The sequence below is a fragment of the Mustela lutreola genome, chromosome 3 (genome assembly GCF_030435805.1).
Source record: "Mustela lutreola isolate mMusLut2 chromosome 3, mMusLut2.pri, whole genome shotgun sequence".
Classification (NCBI taxonomy): Eukaryota; Metazoa; Chordata; class Mammalia; order Carnivora; family Mustelidae; genus Mustela; species Mustela lutreola.
In genome coordinates, this window is record NC_081292.1 from 139,912,708 (window position 1) to 139,935,486 (window position 22,779).

General features: G+C 32.3%; 1 protein-coding gene across 5 annotated transcripts in view; it reads left to right on the forward strand.

The window, feature by feature from the left end:
* The window catches only part of LNPK (lunapark, ER junction formation factor), an 83,750-nt gene extending 62,090 nt beyond the window's left edge, over nucleotides 1-21,660 (forward strand). For 4 of the 5 annotated variants that reach the window (XM_059166975.1, XM_059166978.1, XM_059166974.1 and 1 more), the window contains 5 exons: nucleotides 432-644; nucleotides 9,635-9,740; nucleotides 11,255-11,325; nucleotides 12,287-12,457; nucleotides 20,643-21,660. In XM_059166975.1, the coding sequence (XP_059022958.1) occupies nucleotides 432-644; nucleotides 9,635-9,740; nucleotides 11,255-11,325; nucleotides 12,287-12,457; nucleotides 20,643-20,878 (797 nt within the window). In that variant the 3' untranslated portion in view covers nucleotides 20,879-21,660. Of the gene's footprint in view, nucleotides 1-431; nucleotides 645-9,634; nucleotides 9,741-11,254; nucleotides 11,326-12,286; nucleotides 12,458-14,077; nucleotides 14,161-20,642 lie in introns of all 5 variants that reach the window. The other variant, XM_059166976.1, reaches the window with a different exon arrangement.
* The last annotated feature ends 1,119 nt before the right edge of the window (nucleotides 21,661-22,779 follow it).

The window sequence follows — 22,779 nt, forward strand, 5'->3', positions numbered from 1 at the left end:
TACTTATTCACTCATATCTTAGAGTTAACATTTTTCTTATCTTGAAGAAAGCTGCCATTTTCATCAGAGTTTTCACAAATTCTGATAAACTTACTTTTCTTTATCATAAATTATGAAAGTTTACCATAAAAAGGCATCACACATAATTGGGTGATGATTTTATTTTATTTGAATTTATTTTGAAAAGTGGTATTTGTAGATAGACTTAGATCAAGACTTTTGTTATATGTAGTTGGAAGTGTAGGATCAGAAACAGAGTAATCCATTATAGTCAGTTTTCAATGTCACATCTTACAAACTTTTTATTATCAGAAGTTTTGACCCTACAGATGATTTCTGGTGCTACAGAACTTTATTAAACATGAATCATTTTGTGGTATTGGCCCTTACGGATATGAAATCAAAATGCACTTTTTAATTCTTATTCTCAGAGATTCGTCAGCGGACTGCAGCTCAGAGAAACCTTTCTCCAACACCACCAAGCTCTAGCCAGGGCCCTCCTCCACAAGTTCCAGTATCTCCCGGACCACCAAAGGATAGTTCAGCCCCTGGTGGACCCCCAGAAAGAACTGTTACTCCAGTCCTATCATCAAATGTGTTACCAAGACGTCTTGGATCCCCTGCTACTTCAGTGCCTGGAATGGGTAAACAGAGCACTTAATGTTATTTACAGTTTATATTGTTTTCTCTGGTTACCAATAAAATGGGCCATTTTCAGGCAGTATGGAAATGGCATTTCATTTGGAAATAGCAGAGCAGTTATCTGATTAAGCAGGAGTTCCATATTCAATTAGCCATAACTCTTTACAGCTGGCACCTTGTGATACTGAAACCTATTTCTTGAGCTCATTTAACTGTTATGGCTTCTTTGTTTAAATGGCAATAAAACTTTGTAGTATTCTGTAGTCAACGGTATAGCATATCTTTTTATATTCTGCTTTAGAATGGCTCCAGATTTATATAAAATGGGAATAGAAGAGAACACTTCTGGAATATATTCATGCTTTTTGCTAAGCTCTTCACATATATTTTTAAGCATGACAACATATTCCAGGAAGACTATTTCTGTATTGTGGTATACAATACTATTGTTGTTAATATTGGCTGGTAGATTTTTCTTTTTCTTTTCTTTTCTTTTTTTTTTTTTTAAGATTTTATTTATTTATTTGACAGAGAGTGAGAGAGAGAGAGATCATAAGTAGGCAGACAGGCAGGCAGGCAGAGAGAGAAGGGGAAGCAGGCTCCCCGCTGAGCAGAGAGCCTGATGTGGGCTCAATCCCAGGACCCTGAGATCATGACCTGAGCCGAAGGCAGCGGCTTAACCCACTGGGCCACCCAGGCATCCCTCGATTTTTCTCTTATTAAGCTGTCAGACCTTAGTATTTTCTGACAGCTACTTTAGCATAAAGTTCTATTAAATTAACAACTGCCTTTTCTATTTCATTTCTTTGGATTCTCTTTTTTCAATGTAGATCTCTTTTTTCAAGGTAATCTCTAGGGGAAGATCACATTTTGGGAGTGTAATTGATTATATTACCCTGCCACTTTATTTTGGAGTGTAATGGGACATGGAAGTCTAATACTTCAGCAGATTACATTATTTTGTATAAATTTCCATGTCAGTTCTTGAATATGATAGTAAATTTATATTTACTTATTTTAGGATATTTAATTCTAATTTAAATTACCTTATTATTTCATGACTAATTACTAACATAATTTATAATGATTTTGAGGCTAGTCAGTAGTTGATATCAGGTATTCAGGGCACTTATAATAAAAACAATCTAAATGTTACTGTAAGAGTGTTTTTTTCCCCCTGCTTTTCCTTTAAAGAAAAGGAGCATAAGATTTTAGAAAACTAAAAAACTATTAATTTATAAACAAATTAAATCTGGCTACAAATGAAATGTACATAACTTTTAAAGTAGTTATTGAAAAAAGTGCTTGTAAACTTGGCATATAATGATGTCACTTAAGGCAGCCATATATTTTGTGAAATTGAGAAAAATTAAGTTGATTGAAAATTATTTATCTTTCTCTTGTTATTTGATATACCCATAATTTGTGAAGTTCTTAGTGGTTTAATGGAAGAACTTTTTTTGTGTGAGAATGCGTGAATTATGTACATTTGTGTATCTGAGTTTTAAGGAAATCAAAGTTTAGCAACTTGTATAAAGTAATAAAAACTGTATTGCACATAAAGAATAGGGCTGTAGAGGGAAAAATGGCCTAAATTTCATGATCATGTAAATAAAACATATTTTACTAAAGTTTTTAATTCATTTTCCATGTAAAAGACCTAAGTTGTGCATTGCCAAAAATATGAATGAGTTAAATGATTTCTTATAGAGAAGATTAATAATTCATTTTTTCATTATGCCATATTTGTGGAAGAGAATCAATTTAATGTGTATTACCACAGGGCTCCCATATGTTTGAAAATTAATAACCAGCAGGTACTTGATAATTTGCCAAGCTGTGTAAAAATGACCAGTATTCCTACAATGATTGTTCTTGATGTTTGTATTAATTACTGTTATCTGTAATGGCATAGATAATGAGGATATGTTATTTTAAAAGTTATTAGTATGCACAGCATTTAAGATATTTTTATGAAATCTGTTGTTTTATGTATCCAGATTCCTTTATGGACATTTTCATTTTAAACATTCAGAAGTTAAATATTCCAGCAAAAGTGAAATTGACTTAAATGCTTTCAAAATATCATTTGGCTTACTTATTCAAGTTGAAAATTTGATAATGGGGGATGACACTTAATGTCTGCATTCAAATTTATTTTTTGATTGTAAATGATTGAATGTTGTTAATACAAGTAAACTCACAACTTATCTGATGAAATCTGAAAAATGTTCTTGATTTGTTATACAAAGAACTTATTCTAAAACCTAAATTTCATTTGTTAATTGTTAAAATTTTGACATCATTTGCCCTTTTTTAGATGGCAACAACTTTTAGGTTTGTGATTATTTACAAGGCACATCTCTTTTTATTAGCCTTTAAAATATTAATACAGCATTGCTACTCTGAAACTATTCTTGAGTACTTTAAAGTTTTGTCACAGGTTTTTTGAAAACCTTGTATCCTTATACTGTAAGGCTTAATCCTATAAGGGCTCTTTTTGTTGCAAAGTCTTTCTATGAGGTCTCTGTGTAAACCTTTATTGCTGCCTCTCTTATTGTTTATCCTGCCTTGCTTTATAGAGGCAAACATCACTTACTTATTTTATTCTCTCACTTTCTTCTCAGTGCTGTCTTCTGTGTTGACACTTAGTTCAGAGTATCTCCTACAAACAGTTCTTTCTCAGTTTTCAAAGATTGTGGAGTTACAATTTATAACTCTTTATTTTTGTTAATATTTTTATATGATGTAAATCATTAATTAAAACTAGATTATTCTTCCTCTCTCCATTTGTCTCTTCTGATATTGCCTAGTTTATGACATGAAGACAGTATATCTTTTTAGTTAGATCTTCAGTTTTTCTTAGCAGTGTTTTGTAGTGTGCAGTATATAGATTTTACACATTTTCTTGGTTATATGTGTATATAATTATTTACACTTCTTGAGCCTATTGCAAATGGCTTTGTTTTACTATCTCCAGTTATTCATTGCTAATATACTTAGAAATACAATTGATTTTTGTATATTAGTCTTATATAATCTTTCTAAACTTATTAGTTTTTTATTAGTTTTTTAGTAGATTTTATAGTATTTTCCATAGACTATCACATTGTGAATAAAGATAATTTTTCTAATCTGGGCTCCTTTATTTCTCATTCTTGCTGATTACACAAGCTAGAACCTTTGGTAAAATGTTGAATAGAGGTGGCAAAAATAGGGGAGCCTTTCGGGCTCAGTTGGAGCTTGTCATGCTTCATCTTGGGGTTATGAGTTTAAGCCCAACTTTGGGTGTAGGGATTACTTAAAAATAAAATCTTTAAGGGACGCCTGGGTGGCTCAGTGGGTTAAGGCCTCTGCCTTTGGCTCAGGTCATGGTCCCAGGTCCTGGGATCCAGCCCCGCATCAGGCTCTCTGCTCAGCGGGGAGCCTGCTTCCTCCTCTCTCTGCCTGCCGCTGCCTACTTATGATCTCTGTCTGTCAAATAAATAAAATTTAAAAAATAAATAAAATCTTAAAAAAAAAAAAGAAGAAGTGGAAAAGCAGACCTTCTTCCTTATTGCTGATCTTAGGAGGAAAGTGGTTACCTTTTCACCATTCAGCCTGGTGTTAGCTGTAGGGTTTGTTGTTATTTTGTTTTACATAGATAGCTTTTATCAGGTTGAGGAAGTACCCTTCAATTTCTAATTAGCTGAAAATTTTTTTCAGTAAGGGAGGGTGGATTTTATCAAACATTTTTAATGTATTTATTGAGATGCTCATATAGGGTTTTAGTTTATTTTTTGTTTTAACATCTATTAATATAGTGAAATACATTGATTTAGTCATGACTAAATGACTTAGTCATGGTGTTTTAATTTTTGTATATATTGTTGGGTTTGATTTACTAAAAGTTAGTAAATGTTTACATCAAGTTAAAAATGTTTACATTTTTAATGTATTTATTGAGATGCTCATATAGGGTTTTAGTTTATTTTTTGTTTTAACATCTATTAATATAGTGAAATACATTGATTTAGTCATGACTACATGACTTAGTCATGGTGTTTTAATTTTTGTATATATTGTTGGGTTTGATTTACTAAAAGTTAGTAAATGTTTACATCAAGTTAAAAATGTTTACATCAATATTCCTTAAGGATATTGGTCTGTAGTTTTTTTGTTTTTGTTTTTTTGTTTTTTTTTTTCTCTTGCAGTGTCTTTTTTCTGGTTTGGGTATCAAAGGTATAAGAAGGTAGTCTCTCATCTTCAATTTTACAGAAAGTTTTGTGTAGAATTTATATTATTTTTTCCTTAAATGTTTGGTAGAATTTGCAGGTGGAAGCATCTGGGTCTGGTGTTTTCTTTGTGGAAGGTTGTATTATTTTTTTATTTGTTTTTAACTAAAAATTCAATAGAACAAAATCTACAGACTATTATCTCTTAGGAATATAGATAATAAAAAGTTCTTTATAAATTTTAGCATGTTGAATAATTATTTCTTGTTGAGTAACCTGTGGTAATTTGCTAGTCTTTCAAAGGATTTCTCTATTTCATGCAACTTTTGAGTATATTGGCATAAAATTACTTATAATATACTTGTAAACAATTTAGATTTATGCCATTTCTCTCATTCCTGATATTAGTATTTTTTATCTTCCCTTTTTTTCCTCCTGTTTAATCTGACTAGAGGTTTATCAGTTTTGATATTCTCAAAAGAACCAGATTTTCTCTATTTTTGTATTTTATATTTTATTTTTACTCTTTATTATTCTTTAATCCTGTTTATCTTGGGTTTCATTTGCTCTTCCTTTTTAATTTCTTAAGGTGGAAGCTGAATTCATAAATTTTAGATTTATCCTCTTTTATAGATGTTTTAGTGTTATAAATTTCCCTTTACCTACTGCTTTAGCTGTGTATCATAAGTTTGGTATATTGTTTTTTCATTAAATACTTTCTGACTTCCATTTTAATTTTTCTTTGCATCCTTGGTTATTTAAATGGATGTCAGTTAGTCTCCAAATATTTAGAGATTTTCTTAATGTCTTTCTGTTGCTAATTTCTAATTCAATTCTGTCATGGTCAGAAAACATAACTATGTATTGTTTAAATCTTCTTAAGTGTACTGAGGCTTGTTTTATGTCTCAGAATATCATCCGTCTTGTTAAATGTTTTATATTTACTTGAATATTTATATTCTGTTCCTGTTGGGATAGAGTGGCTATAAATGTCAGGATAAGGTGGTAGCACATAGTGTTGTTCAGGTCTTCTATATCATTACTGATTTCTGTGTTTATTCCTTTAGTTATTAAGAGGAAGCTGTTGAAATCTCCAACTGTACTATTGTGTGTGCATATATATAAATATGTCTGTAGTCTTGTATATATATACACAAGTATATATATATATATAACATATATACAACATATATACACACACAGTGTAGATATGTGTCTATGTTTGTAGTTTCTGTTAATTTTTTGCTTTATGTGTTTTGATGCTCTCCTATGACACATATATATATTTAGAATTATTATGCTCGCTTGATGAATTGACTCCTTTGTCATTATAAAATTATTGTTTTTATCTCTGATAGTATTGTTTGCTCTGAAGTCTGTTAATACAGATACTCCAGATTTCTTTTGATTAGTGTTAGTATATTTATTTATATATAGTTTATATCATTTGTTTATTATTACTTTTAAATAATTTATTTATTTTAGAGGGAGTGGGAGAACACGAGTAGGGGGAGGGACAGAGGGAGAGAGAGTGCCAAGGGGACTCTACACTGAGTGTGGAGCCTACCATGGGTCTCAAGCCCACAACCCTGAGATCGCAATCTGAGCTGAATCCAAGTGTTGGAAGCCCAGTCAGCTGAGCCACCCAGATGCCCCTTTGTCATTTATTTTCAACGTATTTGTGTCTTTGTATTGAATTTTTTTCTTGTAAGCAACATATATCAGATCTTGTTTTTTTATTCTGACAGTTTGTGGCTCAATAATGAGGATGTTCAGACTATGTACGTTTAACAGGATTGGTATATTTGAGTCTGAGTTTAAATCTTGTATTTTATCTTTTTTCATTGCCTAACTAGCTATATTGCTTTTTCATATTAGTGGGTCTTTTGGGGTTTGCAGTGTATTTCTTTAACTTACGACAGTTTATCTTCAAGTAATATAACACCAGCTCACAAACAGTTTGAGAATCTGACAACAGTATATTTACATTTCTCCTCTCTTGGCCTTTGTGCATGTTGCCTTACATTTTACTTCAATATACTTAATAAACCCTACAACAATGATTATTTTTCCTTTAAGCTATCAATTATTTTTTAAGAGTTTTGGATATTTACCCACATGGTAACCATTTCAGTTGTTTCCTTTGTACTACCTCTTTCTGTGTGGTGTCATTTTTCTGTCTTTTAACATTTTTATAGTGCAGTTCTGCTAATGATGAATTCTTTCAGTTTTGTATGCTGAAAAGCCTTCATTTTTCTTTTCTTTTTAAAAAAGATTTTATTTATTTATTTGACCGGCAGAGATCACAAGTAGGCAGGCAGAGAGATAGGCAGAAAGAGGGGGGAAGCAGGCTCCCTGCGGAACAGAGAGCCCTATGCAGGTCTTGATCCCAGGACCCTGAGATCATGACCTGAGCTGAAGGCAGAGGCTTTAACCCATTGAACCACCGAGGCACCCTTGCTTTCATTTTTAAAAGATATTTTTATTAATACAGAACTCTAAGTGATAGTGTTCTTTGCTTCACTCTCTTTTGGTTTGCTTATTTTCTGGTGAGAAATCTGTCATTCTTACCTCTGTTTCTCTGTATAAAATATATCTTTTTCTGACTATGCTATGATTTTCTCTTGATCACTGGTTTTAAGTAATTTGATTGTCTGTGCCTTGGTGCAAAATTATGTTTCTTGTGCTTAGGGTTTGTTGATATTCTTGGATTTGTGGGTTTATAGATTTCATCAAATTTGGAAAATTTTTGTGCATAATTTCCTCAAGTATTGTTTTCTTTTCCCCCTTTATAGACTCCAGTTATATCTATATTAGGCTGCTTATTGTTGTTCCACGGCTTGCTGATAATTTATTTAAAAATTTTTTAGGCTTTCCTTTGTGTTTCATTATGTATGGTTTCTATTACTGTCTCTTCAAGTTTACTTCCGCACACCCTATAATGTCCAAACAGCTATTCATCTCATCTGCAGATTTTTCACTCTAGACATTGTAGTATTCATCTATAGAAGTTAGGTCTGGGTCTTTTGAATTTTTTTCCATGTCTTGACTACCACAGTGAATCTTTCCTCTAGATTCTCAATCATATCGAATGTGGTCATAATAAATGTTTTAATATATTTGTATATTAATTCTATAAACTGTCATTTCTAGGTCATTTTTGGTTGATTTTTCTTGTGGGTTTTATTTTCCTGCTTATTTGCATGTCTAATAATTTTTCATCTGATATCAGGCATTACAAATTTTATCTTATTGAATGCTGGATGTTTTTATGTCCTTATACAAAGGTCCTCTGACTACATAATCCAGTAACCTGTGAGTTATGATGTTTTCCACTTTGGCTGGTGAGAACATGCAGCACTTGGGCTCCATGTGAACACTATTACCTCTAATATTTGGGGGCAGTTTTTTCTGTGTACTCAGACGGTTTCAATATACACGTGCACTAGCCAGTAAGATGTTGAACAGTCTTGGGGCTCCTCTGTAGATCTTTGGTGTTCTTGCACTCTGCATTCTCTTTCTATGAACCTGACTTGGTCTCCCCAGAGTTTTAGCTTTATCTCCTCAAACTCAGGGATGCTTATACATCTGAGCTGACTTACCTTTCCTGAGCTTTTGCCTGGAAATTTTCTCCAGGCAACAGGCTGGAGCAGTTACAGGACTCCTCTTATTCTCTTTTGGTCTCTTGGGGATCTTTATCCTACATTGTTTGATACCCAGTGTCTTAAAAAATGTTTCATGATATATTTTGCACAGTATTTTAGTTAATTTAGGTGGGAAGGTAAATTTGACCCCGTGACTCTATTATTGCCCCAAATAGAAGTCCCCTAATTTTCTAATTTGTTATTACATAAGATTTTAAGAGTCTGAACATTTTATTTATTTATTTATTTATATGTCCTTTAAAATGTCCTATTACTTGTATAATCCTACAAAAATATATTTAGTTTTATCTATCCATACATGTATATACATATTTTTAAATTTTAAAATTATTTTTAAATTATTTTTTAAGTTTTAGTTAACATGCAGTGCAATTCAGTAGAATTCAGGAATTGAATTCAGTGATTTGTCACTTATATACAACACCCAGTTCTCTTCACGACAAATGCCCTCTTAATAAGAGTGTGGGCACTTAAAAATATTAGTTTGGGAGGCGGGTGGGTGAGCCTGGTGGTGGGTATTATGGAGGGCACATATTGCATGGAGCACTGGGCGTGGTGCATAAACAATGAATTCTGGAACACTGAAAAGAAATAAAATAAAATGAAAAAAAATTAGTTTGTACAGAGCCCAACATAGTTTCATTTCTTAATAGTTTATGTTGATGGTTTTGATCTAGAACTTAATTTAACATTTTTTTGTAGTATAATATTTTTTTTTTTTTATATTTGAAGGAGATGAGAGTGTTTTTTTTTTTTTTTTAAGATTTATTTATTTATTTATTTGACAGAGAGAGAGATCACAAGTTAGGCAGAGAGGCAGGCAGAGAGAGAGGAGGAAGCAAGCTCCCCGCTGAGCAGAGAGCCCGATGTGGGACTCGATCCCAGGACTCTGAGACCATGACCTGAGCCGAAGGCAGCGGCCTAACCCACTGAGCCACCCAGGCGCCCCATGTAGTATAATATTTTTAATGAAAACTTGAATGCTTTAAAGAGATGTATTTTTCTTTTGTTAAAATCTTTCAAAAGTTCTGACAAGCATGGGTAGTACTTGGTAACTGAATTAAAATTTAAATTTATTTTATACAAATGCATAAATATTTCTTTATTTACTAGGTCTTCATCCTCCGGGTCCACCTTTAGCAAGGCCCATTCTCCCGCGAGAACGAGGTGCTCTGGATAGAATTGTTGAATATTTAGTTGGTGATGGTCCACAGAACAGGTATGCTTATTACAGTGGTAGATAAAAAAAATGAGGAAAAAGTTTATTGGTCAGGGCGCATGTGTGTGTGTATGCAGTAGATGTTCTACAGTTCTGTGGCTCCTATTTCCTGATTTTAGAACATAATAGAATATTTTATAGCCCTGCAAAGAGTAATATTCAGTTGTTTTTCAGTAAGAATTTAGATAAAGTATCTAGATTAAAATATAGCAAAATATATAGAGAAAACAAAATAATATTGTATGACATTTTAAAAATTATTTATTTTTAATAATTTATTTATTTAAATAAATTTATTTAAATAATTTATTTAAAAAATTATTTATTTAAAAATTATTTATTTTTAAAATTTTATTTTATTTTTTCAGTGTGTATGACATTATTTTTAGAGAAACTGTGTCATTTCATGAAACTTAAGCTTGAAGAGCAAACAAATAGTAAAAACTTGGTAGTCTGTAAGAAATGGAGTTTTATAGATGTCAGTACTGGAATTGGTGATGGTGATTATTTTAATAACGATGAAGACAATTTACATATGTTTTGACATTTTTAGTTCTCAAAATGCTTTTCCACTTATTGTCTTATTTAATTTTTATAATAACCTGAAGAAGATAGGGATAATGTGAGCAGAGCAACTGTGATAGTGTAGACTTCTAAAAAATACTTAGGATAGTTGAGTAGATATTGACAAGGTTATGGTGAATATTATCATTTTAATAAAAGGACTGAATTTAATGTTAGTATTATAAATTATATGTATATATTAGATATATTTAATGTTAGTATTATAAATTATATATAGTATATATAATTATATATACATATATAATTATAAATTATATATTTGCCCCATATATATATTATATATATAATTATAAATTATATATGTATATATAATATACAGTTATAAATTGTATATTATTCAAAACAGACAAGTTGTTTCATAGGGCCAAGTATTTTTAAGCGTGTACACAGAGAACAGAGAGAGTATATAAATAGAAAATGAGGAAGATGTATAACTGGGATAGGTATAGAAATCATGATATATGTGAAGTTAACCTTTGGATTGGACTAAGCAAATTAAATTCATTTCTTTATACAGACTTCTCAGAGGTTTTAGTAACATTCATTGTGAATCTCTAAGGAGTTCTATCTTTTCCAGTCGTATCTAGCCACAGATTTGGGGTCTGTCATCCCCAGAAATACATGTCAGGAAGTAACTCAAATTTAAGTGTTCTGTCATCGGATATGTTTCTTTTAACTTAGTAAGGACATATTCTTTTAACTTTGCTTAGTTTGTTTTTAATTTGATGTATAAATTATATTTTAAAAGGGCTGAAATTTTGACTGTTATATTTAAAGAGTATTGTTCATTGTTTAGTAAGGAACATCTAAACTGTTACAACATATTCTGCTATGCTAAAAATATAAGTTAGCTGAGATGGCTAAAGTAACCTTTCCATGGGATTTGTCTGCATTTGTAACTGACATGTTCATTTTTCCTTTTCGTATAGGTATGCCCTTATATGTCAGCAGTGTTTTTCTCATAATGGCATGGCTTTGAAAGAAGAATTTGAATACATTGGTAAGAATTATTGGGCAGTTAGATTTAAATATGTTACTCTTAAATATTTCATTCTGTGCCAGTTCCTATATAATGTCACATTGTTTTAGGTGCTATCCCTGTATGTATTTTTCAGGCATATTGTTCTTATTTTAGAACACAGAGCCAAGCAGGAAAAACAATGCAGTTGTTTTTCTCATACAGTGTACAACTTCTAGGTCAGTTTTCTCAAACTTCACTGTGTATCAGAATCACCTGAAGCACTTTTAAAGATTATCATGTCTAGGGGTGCTTGGGTGGCTCAGTGGGTTAAGCCTCTGCCTTTGGCTCAGGTCATGATCTCAGGGTCCTGGGATCGAGCCGCTCATTAGACTCTCTGCTCAGTGGGGAGCCTGCTTCCCCCTTTCTCTCTGTCTGCCTACTTGTGAACTCACTCTCTCTCTGTCAAATTTAAAAAAAATAATAATATTATCATGCCTACGAAGAGTCTGTTTTTCTGTTTTAATTAGTCTGAGGGGAGGGGGACAGGCTTTTTTTTGAAGTACCTCAGATGATTCTCATGTGCAGCTACTATTAAAAAAATATTGCACTTAATTAATTATGCTACATTTTCTCAGGCAAGTGAGCAGGGTTCTGGATTTTAAAATACCTAATGATTGTAGTGACTAGAAGTGAAATTTCTGTAATACATTTTAGATTAGTATAGATTGTTTTGCTATTAGATAACCTGCCGTGTAACTTAGGATCTTTTCTGTTTTAAAATTAATATTCTAATTCTAATAGTAATTAGAAAAGGTGCTTGAAAATTAGCTTTTGGAGAGCACCTGCCATATTATTAAAACCAGAAGTAATTTCTCAAGGGATAAGTAATTTTTGAAGGGTTCTTTGACTACTTTGCAAAAGTAATATTGAAAATTATCTCATTAATCCTTGAATTTATTTTGGTTTGTGTGTGTGTGTGTGTGTGTTTAATTCTCTGCAGCTTTTAGATGTGCCTACTGTTTTTTCTTGAATCCTGCAAGAAAAACTAGACCTCAGGCTCCAAGACTTCCAGAGTTTAGTTTTGAGAAGAGGCAGGCAGTGGAAAGCTCAAGTTCAGTTGATCCTTTGCCCTCAAGAAGTGTGATTTCATCAGAGAACCAGATCAGTGAAGGTATGAATATGTTAATTAAAAAGTTATGCCTCTTAATAATGTTTGCTATTTAATAATAAAAGCATAATGCTTTTAGGTAAGAATGGATTAATTTATGCATAAATTATGCATAATTTATTATGCACGTATCAGCTATGGCTCTGAAACTCTAGCCTCCTGTGTGATTGATCTAATGTGCTTCAGTTTTAAAATGTTGGTTATACTGTGCTAAGCAGCATCTAGCAACAGCTAGGTAAACATTGTTTTTGTAGTGACATCTTCATGTAACTGTTGGGAGATTGGACTAGTAGTGTTTTCATGGAATCATTTTTTCAATTTATTTAAGTGAAGCAGATTATAAGAATTATGCAACTACTTATAAGACTAAAATTCTGATAAGATTTATAATTAACATTGGTGAAATAGGTTTGTGCCTACCACTGGAATTGGTAAGGTTACTGGAAGCAGGAAACTTTGGAATCAGAAAGTCATCCTTGTATTGATGGGATAACTATGTTGATAGGACTGGTAGTCCTTTGAAACAGTTTTTTGGGGTCTGCAAGATTAATGTTGATAATGGATGCCTTTGATGTAAAACAACCTTATTTTAGAGAAATAAAATTTATCAGAATTCATTGGTTTTTGGAACTCGTCTTCTAATTCTGTTTTATGACTTGAGGAAGAATCATGAAAAAATGGGGAAGAGTTGGAAGATCTGACTATTAATTGCCAACTATTTCTGTTAATCTTAGGTGGGGTGATGTTTGTTGAGCAGCTCTGAAGGATGAAGATGCTAAAATTATGGCTCAGGCCATGATATTTTGGTGCTATGCCTGATATAGAAAAAAAATCCATATTAGAAGTTTAGTTCACATAGTTTATCATCCTTTTAATTTCTAGGAATTCTCATTTATATATATTTGAGTTCTTTATACAAGTGCTGAGTAGTGAAAAAATTGCTTTAACTGAGAATGACATGAGACAGTGAATTTTTAGATATGAGAAGTTTAGTATGAAAATTTGAGAACCTTTTTTCTTTTTTTAACTTGAAGAGTGAACCTAAAATGTGTGTGTTGATTTGGGCTTGGCTTTTGGCTTACTAACATTTATCAAAATGAATTTGAACACAGATAGTCATGACAGAAAGCCCTTGTTCTTTCAACATGGAATCAATACCTTTACCTTCTCCAAGTCTGCGACATCAACTCCAAACATAATCACAAGTTTTCTTCTGCTTAAGTCATGCTCTGAGCTGCATGCTGTCACATGCAAACCACCTGCCTTGCTATTGCTGCCTTTTGGGACAGAAAACGAAAGAATTTCATAGTGAAGATTCCTAGAAGAAAAATTGAAGTCCTTTCCATGAGTAAACTTGCTTATTAAAAGCTAAAGTGAATATTTGAAAGCTAATAAGAAGGAAGGAAGAAAGGAAAGGAAAGGGGAAAGGGAGAAGGAAAGGGGATGGGAAAAGAAAAGGGAAGAAAAAACAGGGAAGGAGGCGGGGAGGGAGGGAGGGAGGAAAACAGCCAACAAAATAAAAGTCTTGGTAAAGAGTCCCATGCTTTAGTGTCTTCTGCTAAGATTGAGATGAATAGTTAGCAAACAGCACCTAGCGATACCTTTCCTTCTCATCAAATCTAGGAGGAACAATACCCCCGATGTCACATTTTCTATCTGAAATCTCCAGAACGAAGTCTAACTGGCTCAAACTCAGCCCTAATAAGGTAATATTAATAGGTGAAGACAAAATCAGAGGCAGGGTCTAACAACTCTGTAGGGCAAGGAACGGAAGAAACAATTACATTGGCTAAAATAGTCTTTGGAGTAGTAACTTTTTCATAGTTCTCCTTGGATTCATCAAAAAGGCTGAGAACCTTTTACTTTAGCTTTCAGAAGATTGAAACTTTTCTCCAAGACTACTGTCTCACCACTATGATATAGTTACCATTTCCAAGTAATAAGCAAGTATTCTCGTGAAAGATGAAGCTGCATTTGTTTTGAACACTGGTGGCATACCTTTATGATTATTATACTGAACTATTAAGTAAGACCGTATCATCTTAGTCATCTCTCTATACTGACAGCCAGTGTAAGCAAGGTCTTAGATTTCTGATTTCTGCGTTCGTGATACATATATATAACATAATATATAATAAATAAATTTATTTTTTATAAATAATAAAATATATAAATATATAAATGCTGGGAAGTTTTTATATATGTATTATATATCAATTATATATTTTGTATATAATACATTATTATATATTATATATTTAATATATAAAAATTTATATAATTTATATAATATAATAAAAAAAATAAATAAATAAAATATAAATATAAATTTACATAATAAAATTAAAGATTTTATTTATTTTTGAAAGAGAGAGAGAGAAAGCAAACACAAGTGGCGGGTGGGGCAGAGGGAAAAGCAGATCCCTGCTGGGCAGGGAGCCCGATGTGGGACTCGATCCCAGGATCCTGCGATCATGATCTGAGCCGAAGGCAGATACTTAGCTGACTGAGCCACCAAGGCATCCAATTTTTATATTTTTTAAAGTAGTGAAATAGCTCCTTGATAGTGGCAGAAACTGTAGAGATTAGGTTATTGAAGTCACAGAGGAAACAAAAAGATAGCTCTCTTCCATCTGAATTTTCCTTTCAACAAATATTCTGTATCTGCTTATATGAATAATCTTGAATCATTAGAAGCAACCTTTTTAAAAAAGAACTATGATGCAAGACTTTGAGTTTTGTCTTGATTCTGCTAGTGTAAGATTTTGCATTTAGGATGAGACACAAGGCTTTTGGATCACTCTTTAGAACAACTTAAGAGATATTGGAGTTTTCATCAAAGAGGGAGACCTAGAAAATTTCTCCTATTAATTACTCATTTGGATTCCTGTAATTTTCTTCTAGAACTGTGTATCCAGATGCTTTGGTAATACTGTATAAAAGAAATACAAGGGACACTTGGGTGGTTTAATTAGTTAAGCATCTGCCTTCGGCTCAGGTCATGATCCCAGGGTCCTGGGATTGACCCCCATATCGGGCTCCCTGCTCAGCAGAGAGCCTGCTTCTCCCTCTCCCTCTGCCTGTCACTCTGCCTACTTGTGCTCTCTATCTCTCTGTCAAATAAATAAATGAGATCCAAAAAAAAAAAAAAAAAAAAGAAACACAAGAAATTAGGATTATGGATTCTCTTTTTATGTAAGAGCATACTAGATATGGTATGCCAAAGTAATGAACTACTTTTAAGTTATTTGGTTTTTTTATGGCTGAGTAGTGAATCTCTGCTAAGCCACATTAAAGTGCTTTATCAGTTTTGCTTTCCTAATATATGCTTTCCAAAATAATTGATATGTAGCATTCTTTTTTGTTAACTATGATAAATACTTAGAATAGGAGGTTTCTACATTGTTAGCATACCTATAGAGTGATTTTAGGCTACCATGTTTGAAAAATGTTAGTATTGTTTTAATTATTCAGTTGTATTTGTCTAGATCTTATATAATTATTTTTAAAAAAGATAGCTTTTATTCAACTGGAAATAATTTTCTAATAATAAAACCTATGGCATTTAATCAATACTATCAAAAATATGGGGTAATTAAGTGATGGGCATTGCATTAAGGAGTGCATGTGCTCTTATGAGCATTGGGTGTTATATGCAACAGATGAGTTATTGAACTAGTGATGAAACTAATGCTGTACTATATCTGAAACTCATGATGTACTATATGTTGGCTAATTAAATATAAATAAAAAAGGAAAAAAATAAAAAATACCAAAAATAGCAAGTAAAATTTATATAAGGTGAAATTTATTTTTGTAATCTGATTTTTGCTTTTTTCTTTCTTTTAAGCAACATATTGTTCCTGTTAGGTTATGTTGAACTAGAGAAAATTCTGTTTTTACTATTGTTTGTTATGATGCTCTAGGAAATTGAACTATTTGATAATGTAAATTTTGTTGAATTATGTATTTACCAGATCCAAAAAGCTTACACCTTTATTGATATTTAATTATGTATAGCTTCATCAGGATACAAACATGCCTATAGTATCTTTTTGTTTGTTTGTTTTAGACCTAGAGATCTTTTGGCCTTTTGATTCGCTTTGCTGAAGCACCTTCACTTAATAGTTTTACATTATTGCCTGATAATGACATTTCTTTCTTATCTAATGCATTTGTTCTCCAGTGGTAAATAACAGTATCACTATTAAACAGTATTCTGTGTGCTTAGTATGAGTTATTCTCTAATAGGTGGTTTTTATTTAATTAATTTTATTCATTGAGCCATAATGGGTTAAATTTTGAGATGAGATTCATGTCTTTGTTCCTTAATGTAAGTTGGCCATTTTCCTTAAGCCAGAAAGTCACATAAAAACTGCTTTGCTTAAGACCTGTGAGTTCAAAGACAGACTGTCCATTTTAATTGAACAAATTCTCCTTTGGGTAAGTTTTATAATCTACACATATAGTGGGTACTGATGTGTTAGCAAGGCAAAAGTTTGATGCATAAGCAAGACAAATTTTTGTTATTGTAAAACGGAATAAAAAGTAAGAATCTAAATGAATTCACCAAAATATGAAGGATTTTCAAAGGCATAAACTAAATAGAATAGTTCCCCCCCCCTTGGAAATTATGTATTTCTAAAGGAAATACATGAATTTGTTTTGCTAGACCGTTCTCGAATTTTCAAAGAAAATTATTTTTTTAAGAGAGAGAATAAAACCTAAAAGGTAAGGTGATGTTCATACATGTTTTTGCATGTGTGTGGTTTATAGATGAGGCAGTGGTATTCATTATACAGTTAATACTCAGTTTTATGAGTTTCAGTTCCAAACAACTGTAAGCCAGTTGTTTACAATTTGGTAGAAAAAGCTTTCTCTCTAAAGAACATTGGGGAGAGGGGCAGGGGGCAGCAGTGGGAAAAGGAACAAATTCCATAGGTCATTTTTGTTTTTTAACATTGTGATATATTGTTTTCTTGACATTATAGATGCCAAAGTTGATTTAAAAAATTTTCTTACTGATGGTATTACGTTGGTTAACTTTGTTTTAATTTTAGTCTTAAACTGATGTTGCATGGGGGAGAAGAGGCCTCTTTAATTAGTGTGAACACAAGTGCTGGTTTCTTTCTTATGACTTTATGTCCAAATATTGACATCTTCTATTATATTATCTTATACCATCAAGCTATTTTAAACTATAACTTCACAGAAAAAATTAGCTGTTTTTATTAGAATAGGCAAATGATATTCTCCCATAGAAAAGTAAATACTTTTGGAATACATTTAATAATCTTATTATAAAGCTCTGTATTTTAGTTCTTAGACATGTAATTCTCTGTTAATCTTGCACACCTAATTCACTTAAATCTTATTTGGATGACTTGAACAAAATGGGTTTGGCATCCAAAAATCGAATATCTGTGTCATTTAGACTGATGTCTGCTTCATAGGCATCATAACACATACCAGTTTTTCTGTAGTATTACAGTTTTTAAAATGACTTTTCTGCAGATTAATCTGGGGGTAGAAAAGTAGTCATTAATAGGCTTTTTCATTATATTCAAGCCTTATGCATCATTTCACCAGTTTTTAGTCTTCTGTATTTTCTTTGACATAAAATAAATTATTGACAAGCAAGCATAATTTTCTAATTATGATAGCCCATAGTATTTCTTAGAATTCATCTTTATGCATTTAAAAATGTAACTATCATAGTACTTCTTTTTGTATTATCTGCCTCAAGACACCAGAGTTTTTTAATTTAATTGGATTTGACCGATGATGTGTCTGTTTCTGAAAATAGTTACATCACAGAGCTTTATTGTGATAATCTATGAACTTGAGTATTTCTCCTGTTCAGTACTGAGGCATTTGGTCAGACAGACTATAACTAATTATCTGAGTCTCTATTCACCTAAACACATTTATTGGTGAGTTGAGTCCCAGATTCTGAGCTTTTTGTCTTTTCATTTCGTAGGACTTTATTGGTTTGTCTCAGAAGGCTTTCTAAAATATAACAAATTGTAAAGTTCTGGGCAAGTCAGTATTGCCCAATGGCCAGAGAGTTGTGGAAAACTTTGACTCTTACCATTCTACCCTGCATAAATTTTGGGAGGGTAGAATTACAAATGGTTGGCGACTCCTGAAGCTTTCCACTGAAGAATTTGCTTGCCCTTGTGGCAGAAATGATCCGTACATGTCCAGAGAATTTCATTTGTACTTTCTGCTTTTCCTTTGTGCACTGGAACATTCAAATAACAAAACTCAAATGACCTACTGCTTTTCTACCTTGATTTTTATAAGATTCCAAGTGGTACTGTGATGCCATTACTGCAGTGTATTTTCAGTTCAACTTAAAAATAGCATTTTTGTGACATTTGACACAAGTAGGATTTGTGAACATTCCTCACTACATTTTGTGATCCTATGAATTTTCATACAGTAAGACCTCACTAAATTGGATGTCCCTGACTGGAATTTTGGCTTTTCATTTTATATATGAAAGAGGGAAGGAGGTTGTAATTAATTCTGTAAACTAGAGTCTAAGATGTCTGTTTAAAGTAATAATGATTTTTTAGTATTTTAATTTTTTTTAATTTTAATTTTTTAAGAGCTACTTCACTCTCCAATTGTCTTTTCTTTTACACTTTTTTTTAAAAAAGATTTTATTTATTTATATATTTGACAGATAGAGATCACAAGTAGGCAGAGAGGCAGGCAGAGAAAGAGAGAGAGAAAGGAGAAAGCAGGCTCCCCGCCAAGCAGAGAGCCTGATGTGGGGCTCAATCCCAGGACTCTGGGATCATGACCTGAGCCAAAGGCAGAGGCTTTAACCCACTGAGCCACCCAGGCGCCCTGATTTTTTAGTATTTTTAAAGTCTTGGCGTGAGTGTGTGAGATTTAGATAATTTGTATTTATTTAAACTGATAATGGTAAAACCATGAATTTGTAAGATGTCTACTTCCTTGTGTGCATATAGCACATAATTTCTTTGCAAATCTGTTTTTATTTAGCAAGACTCTGACCTGTACTGTAAATGAACTAAACTTGAACTTTTTACTAGTGTAGATTGGCTTTTTCCTTCAGATTTTTTGAAGTAATAACATTTGTAGTATATCATAAGGGATCTTCTAGGAGCATAGTAAAATTTGCTTATTTGTTTGGCTGATGTGGTTTAACCATATTTCTCCTAGCAAGGATGTTTTTTACTATTTATTATAAAAACAAAAGATAGATTTTTATTTTTGACTTGGAAATTGGGAGGCCCAAAGATTTCTGCTTCTGACATTCCTTCCCTCATTTTATTCTTTAAACTTAAAAAAACTAAAGGGACTTTACTGAGTAAGGTTATTATTATTAAGGGATTTGAATTTAATGAAACTCAAAGGAAAATTTAAAAGGAGTAAATTTTTAGATAGGAACCGAGACCCTCACTTAGCTTCCACTATGGAGGCGGGCAAAAGACCCTTCCCTTTCTCTTCCTTGTATTGTAGGTATATTATATTAATATAATATAATCTATGAGCTAATACATTGGCTTTGTTTACTGGTCTTATAAATCTGCATATGACCCAGAGATTCAAATCCTGAGAACTTGTGTTGTAGAGGGATGGGGGGAAACTTGTCATGCCTTTGGAAAAGGTGGATTCAGACCATCCCAGTCTTTGGATAATAGAGAGGTAAATCAGTGTGAGAGATGGCACTGCCTGTACATGCACACACACATGCATACACACACAGGCGTATACATTTATTGTTTACAGAGTTGTCTGTGTGCAAGGGAGACAACTCCTTCAGGAAACGTAATCTGGGAGTTAATACATTGGCTTTGTTTACTGGGCTGTTGTCTTATAAATCTGTTGGGACTTCGTTTGATATATTTGGACATTTAACTTTTAAATGCATCTTTAGGAAGGTTCCTAAATTCTGTGAAAATTCCTAAATTTTAGAGAAATATAGGGCTTTAGATAAAAGTATGTTTATAGGTTTGTTTTCTCCAAGTTGTTTTTTCCTTCATTCCACCAATTCTTGTATGTAATAGGGAGTTAAGTACGTATTTTAAAAGATTTTAAGGATTATATTAGACCATTCTCCTGTTTCTTTGTCCGTGTGTGTGCATATCTTTTATCTCATTTAGCATTTTAACTTTGGAAATCCTAAAGTCTTGACTCTTTATCTTTTCAGAATCTGTAGAAGAACAAGATGTTCTTGATAACAGTACAGAGCAGACAGATGAGAAAATATCAGATACAGAGGAGACAGACCAAGGGACTGAAAAAGTATCTGGCACAGAGGAACCAGAGGAGAAACAAGAGGCTGAAAATGAGGACACCTCAATGAATGAAGCCAAATCAGCAGTCCCTAGAGCTGATTCTACTCCTAATCCTGAACTCAGTGGAGAATCTTTGATGGCCATGTAGTAAATGCTTCCACGTGCCTTCAACTGGATATTTATAGTCTTGTTGATGTCAGTTATCGCTTTCTAGGTGGTGCTTTCTTTTTTCCCTCATAAGGATATATGCTTGATATCATTTGAATTTAGATTGCTTGGCTATTTCAATATGTCAGAGTTGTAGCTCCTGGATGTTAAATTAAAGGCAAGTGATATCAGTAAAGTAAGAACCTTTGGAATGTATAAAGACCCACACTGTTTAGCCAGGTATTAGATGTTTTCTTCCATTCTAAAAGTAAACAGAATAGCATTCTTGTTTTCTCTGTGTGTGACCTATAAATAATACCATTTTGACATAGGAAGAACTTTGGTTATGAATAAGTTCTAATGGTGTTTATTTTAAGGAATGAAATGCAATTAAGATTTTTAATCATTCATCATCAAAAATGGATGGAATTTTAATTCTTGAGGTATTTGCAGGGGTGATGTCTACTTAGGCATTTACATTAAGTGGTAGGAAAGTTATAACTGTATCTATATAGGCATTGGTACGAATTCTCAGTAAGAATGCAGTTGAACAGTCAAGTGCAGTGTTTCTTCTTTGATGTTTCTTATTTTGCAGCTGGGCCAAAGGCACATGATGTATATAATTAGCTTATGTTTACATATTAACATATAGGAAATACCTCTGCACTTGACTGTACTTGAATTCTGAGCATTATTTATACTTGTAAAATAATGGTGATATATAAGTGAATTTTGTGCTCTTGTGTGTATTTTGTTAAGGAAAATAAAGATGATCTGGCAGCAGTTTCTTTTTGTTAAATATTTAGACTTCTTCAGACAGTGTCTTGGTGGATGGCTTGGCTACCTAAAAAAATCTTAGTAGGAGCAGTTCACAATACAATTAATCTATAGACTCTCCTGAGAGTAAATTATGATGCTTCAGTTCAGACTAATTGCTTTTCAAATTCAGAGAAATAGGAGCATTTAGAGGTTCTAATCAGAGATTAGGGTTTTCTGATTCAGGGAAACCTGAAGCCATTTTTAATTTCTAATTTTGAGAAATACATAAGTATTGAGAATAAGCAATTAATTACTAATAATTCATTGGAGTTAATCTATGTATTATTAACTGTGAAAAAAAGTCACCCAGAATGGTAATTTTTGGACCTTAAATACAGTGTGGTTATCTTTTTTATCTTCCTTTTATCTTTCTTCTCCATTATTAAGAAAATTGAAATCGAGGTTCATAGGCATATATATATATATATATATATATATATATATATATGGCAAATATTTCTAAGTTTAGTAAACTAAATACAGTTTATTAAACATTTAATAAAATAACATTTATTATTTTAGTCTTGGGCAAGTCACCCAGCCTCTCTGAGATTTTTTTTCAACTGTAAAATGGGAGGTATAATATCTACTTTTTGGGGTATATGGATGATTAAAAATAATTTATATAATATGCCTAGCTCACTGCCTGACAATTAATAATTAAGTAAATGACAGCATTTTATATTATTGATATCCTTGTGAAATACGGAAGGGCTATAAATTCTTCCTCTTGTAAATAAGGAAATGAAAAAATAATATGGACATATAATTTAGCTGCTCAGAATCAAGCCAGTTTTCTGCATCAACTTTTCTCTGTCATATACATGTATATAAATAAATACATAGATGACAGAAATAGGAACCTGAGACTGGAATATAATCTCTGAATATAATCTTTTTTGGGGAAGGTGGATCTCAGGTTTTGTACATTATTGACCTATAAATGTTTTAGTGACATCATGCTGAGTTGTCTTGTTTTTTTATTTATGTATTTATGTATTTATTTTTGGAGTGGGTAGAAGGACAGAGGAAGAGAGAGGATCTCAAGCAGATTCCCTGATGAGCACGGAGCCTGATGGGAGG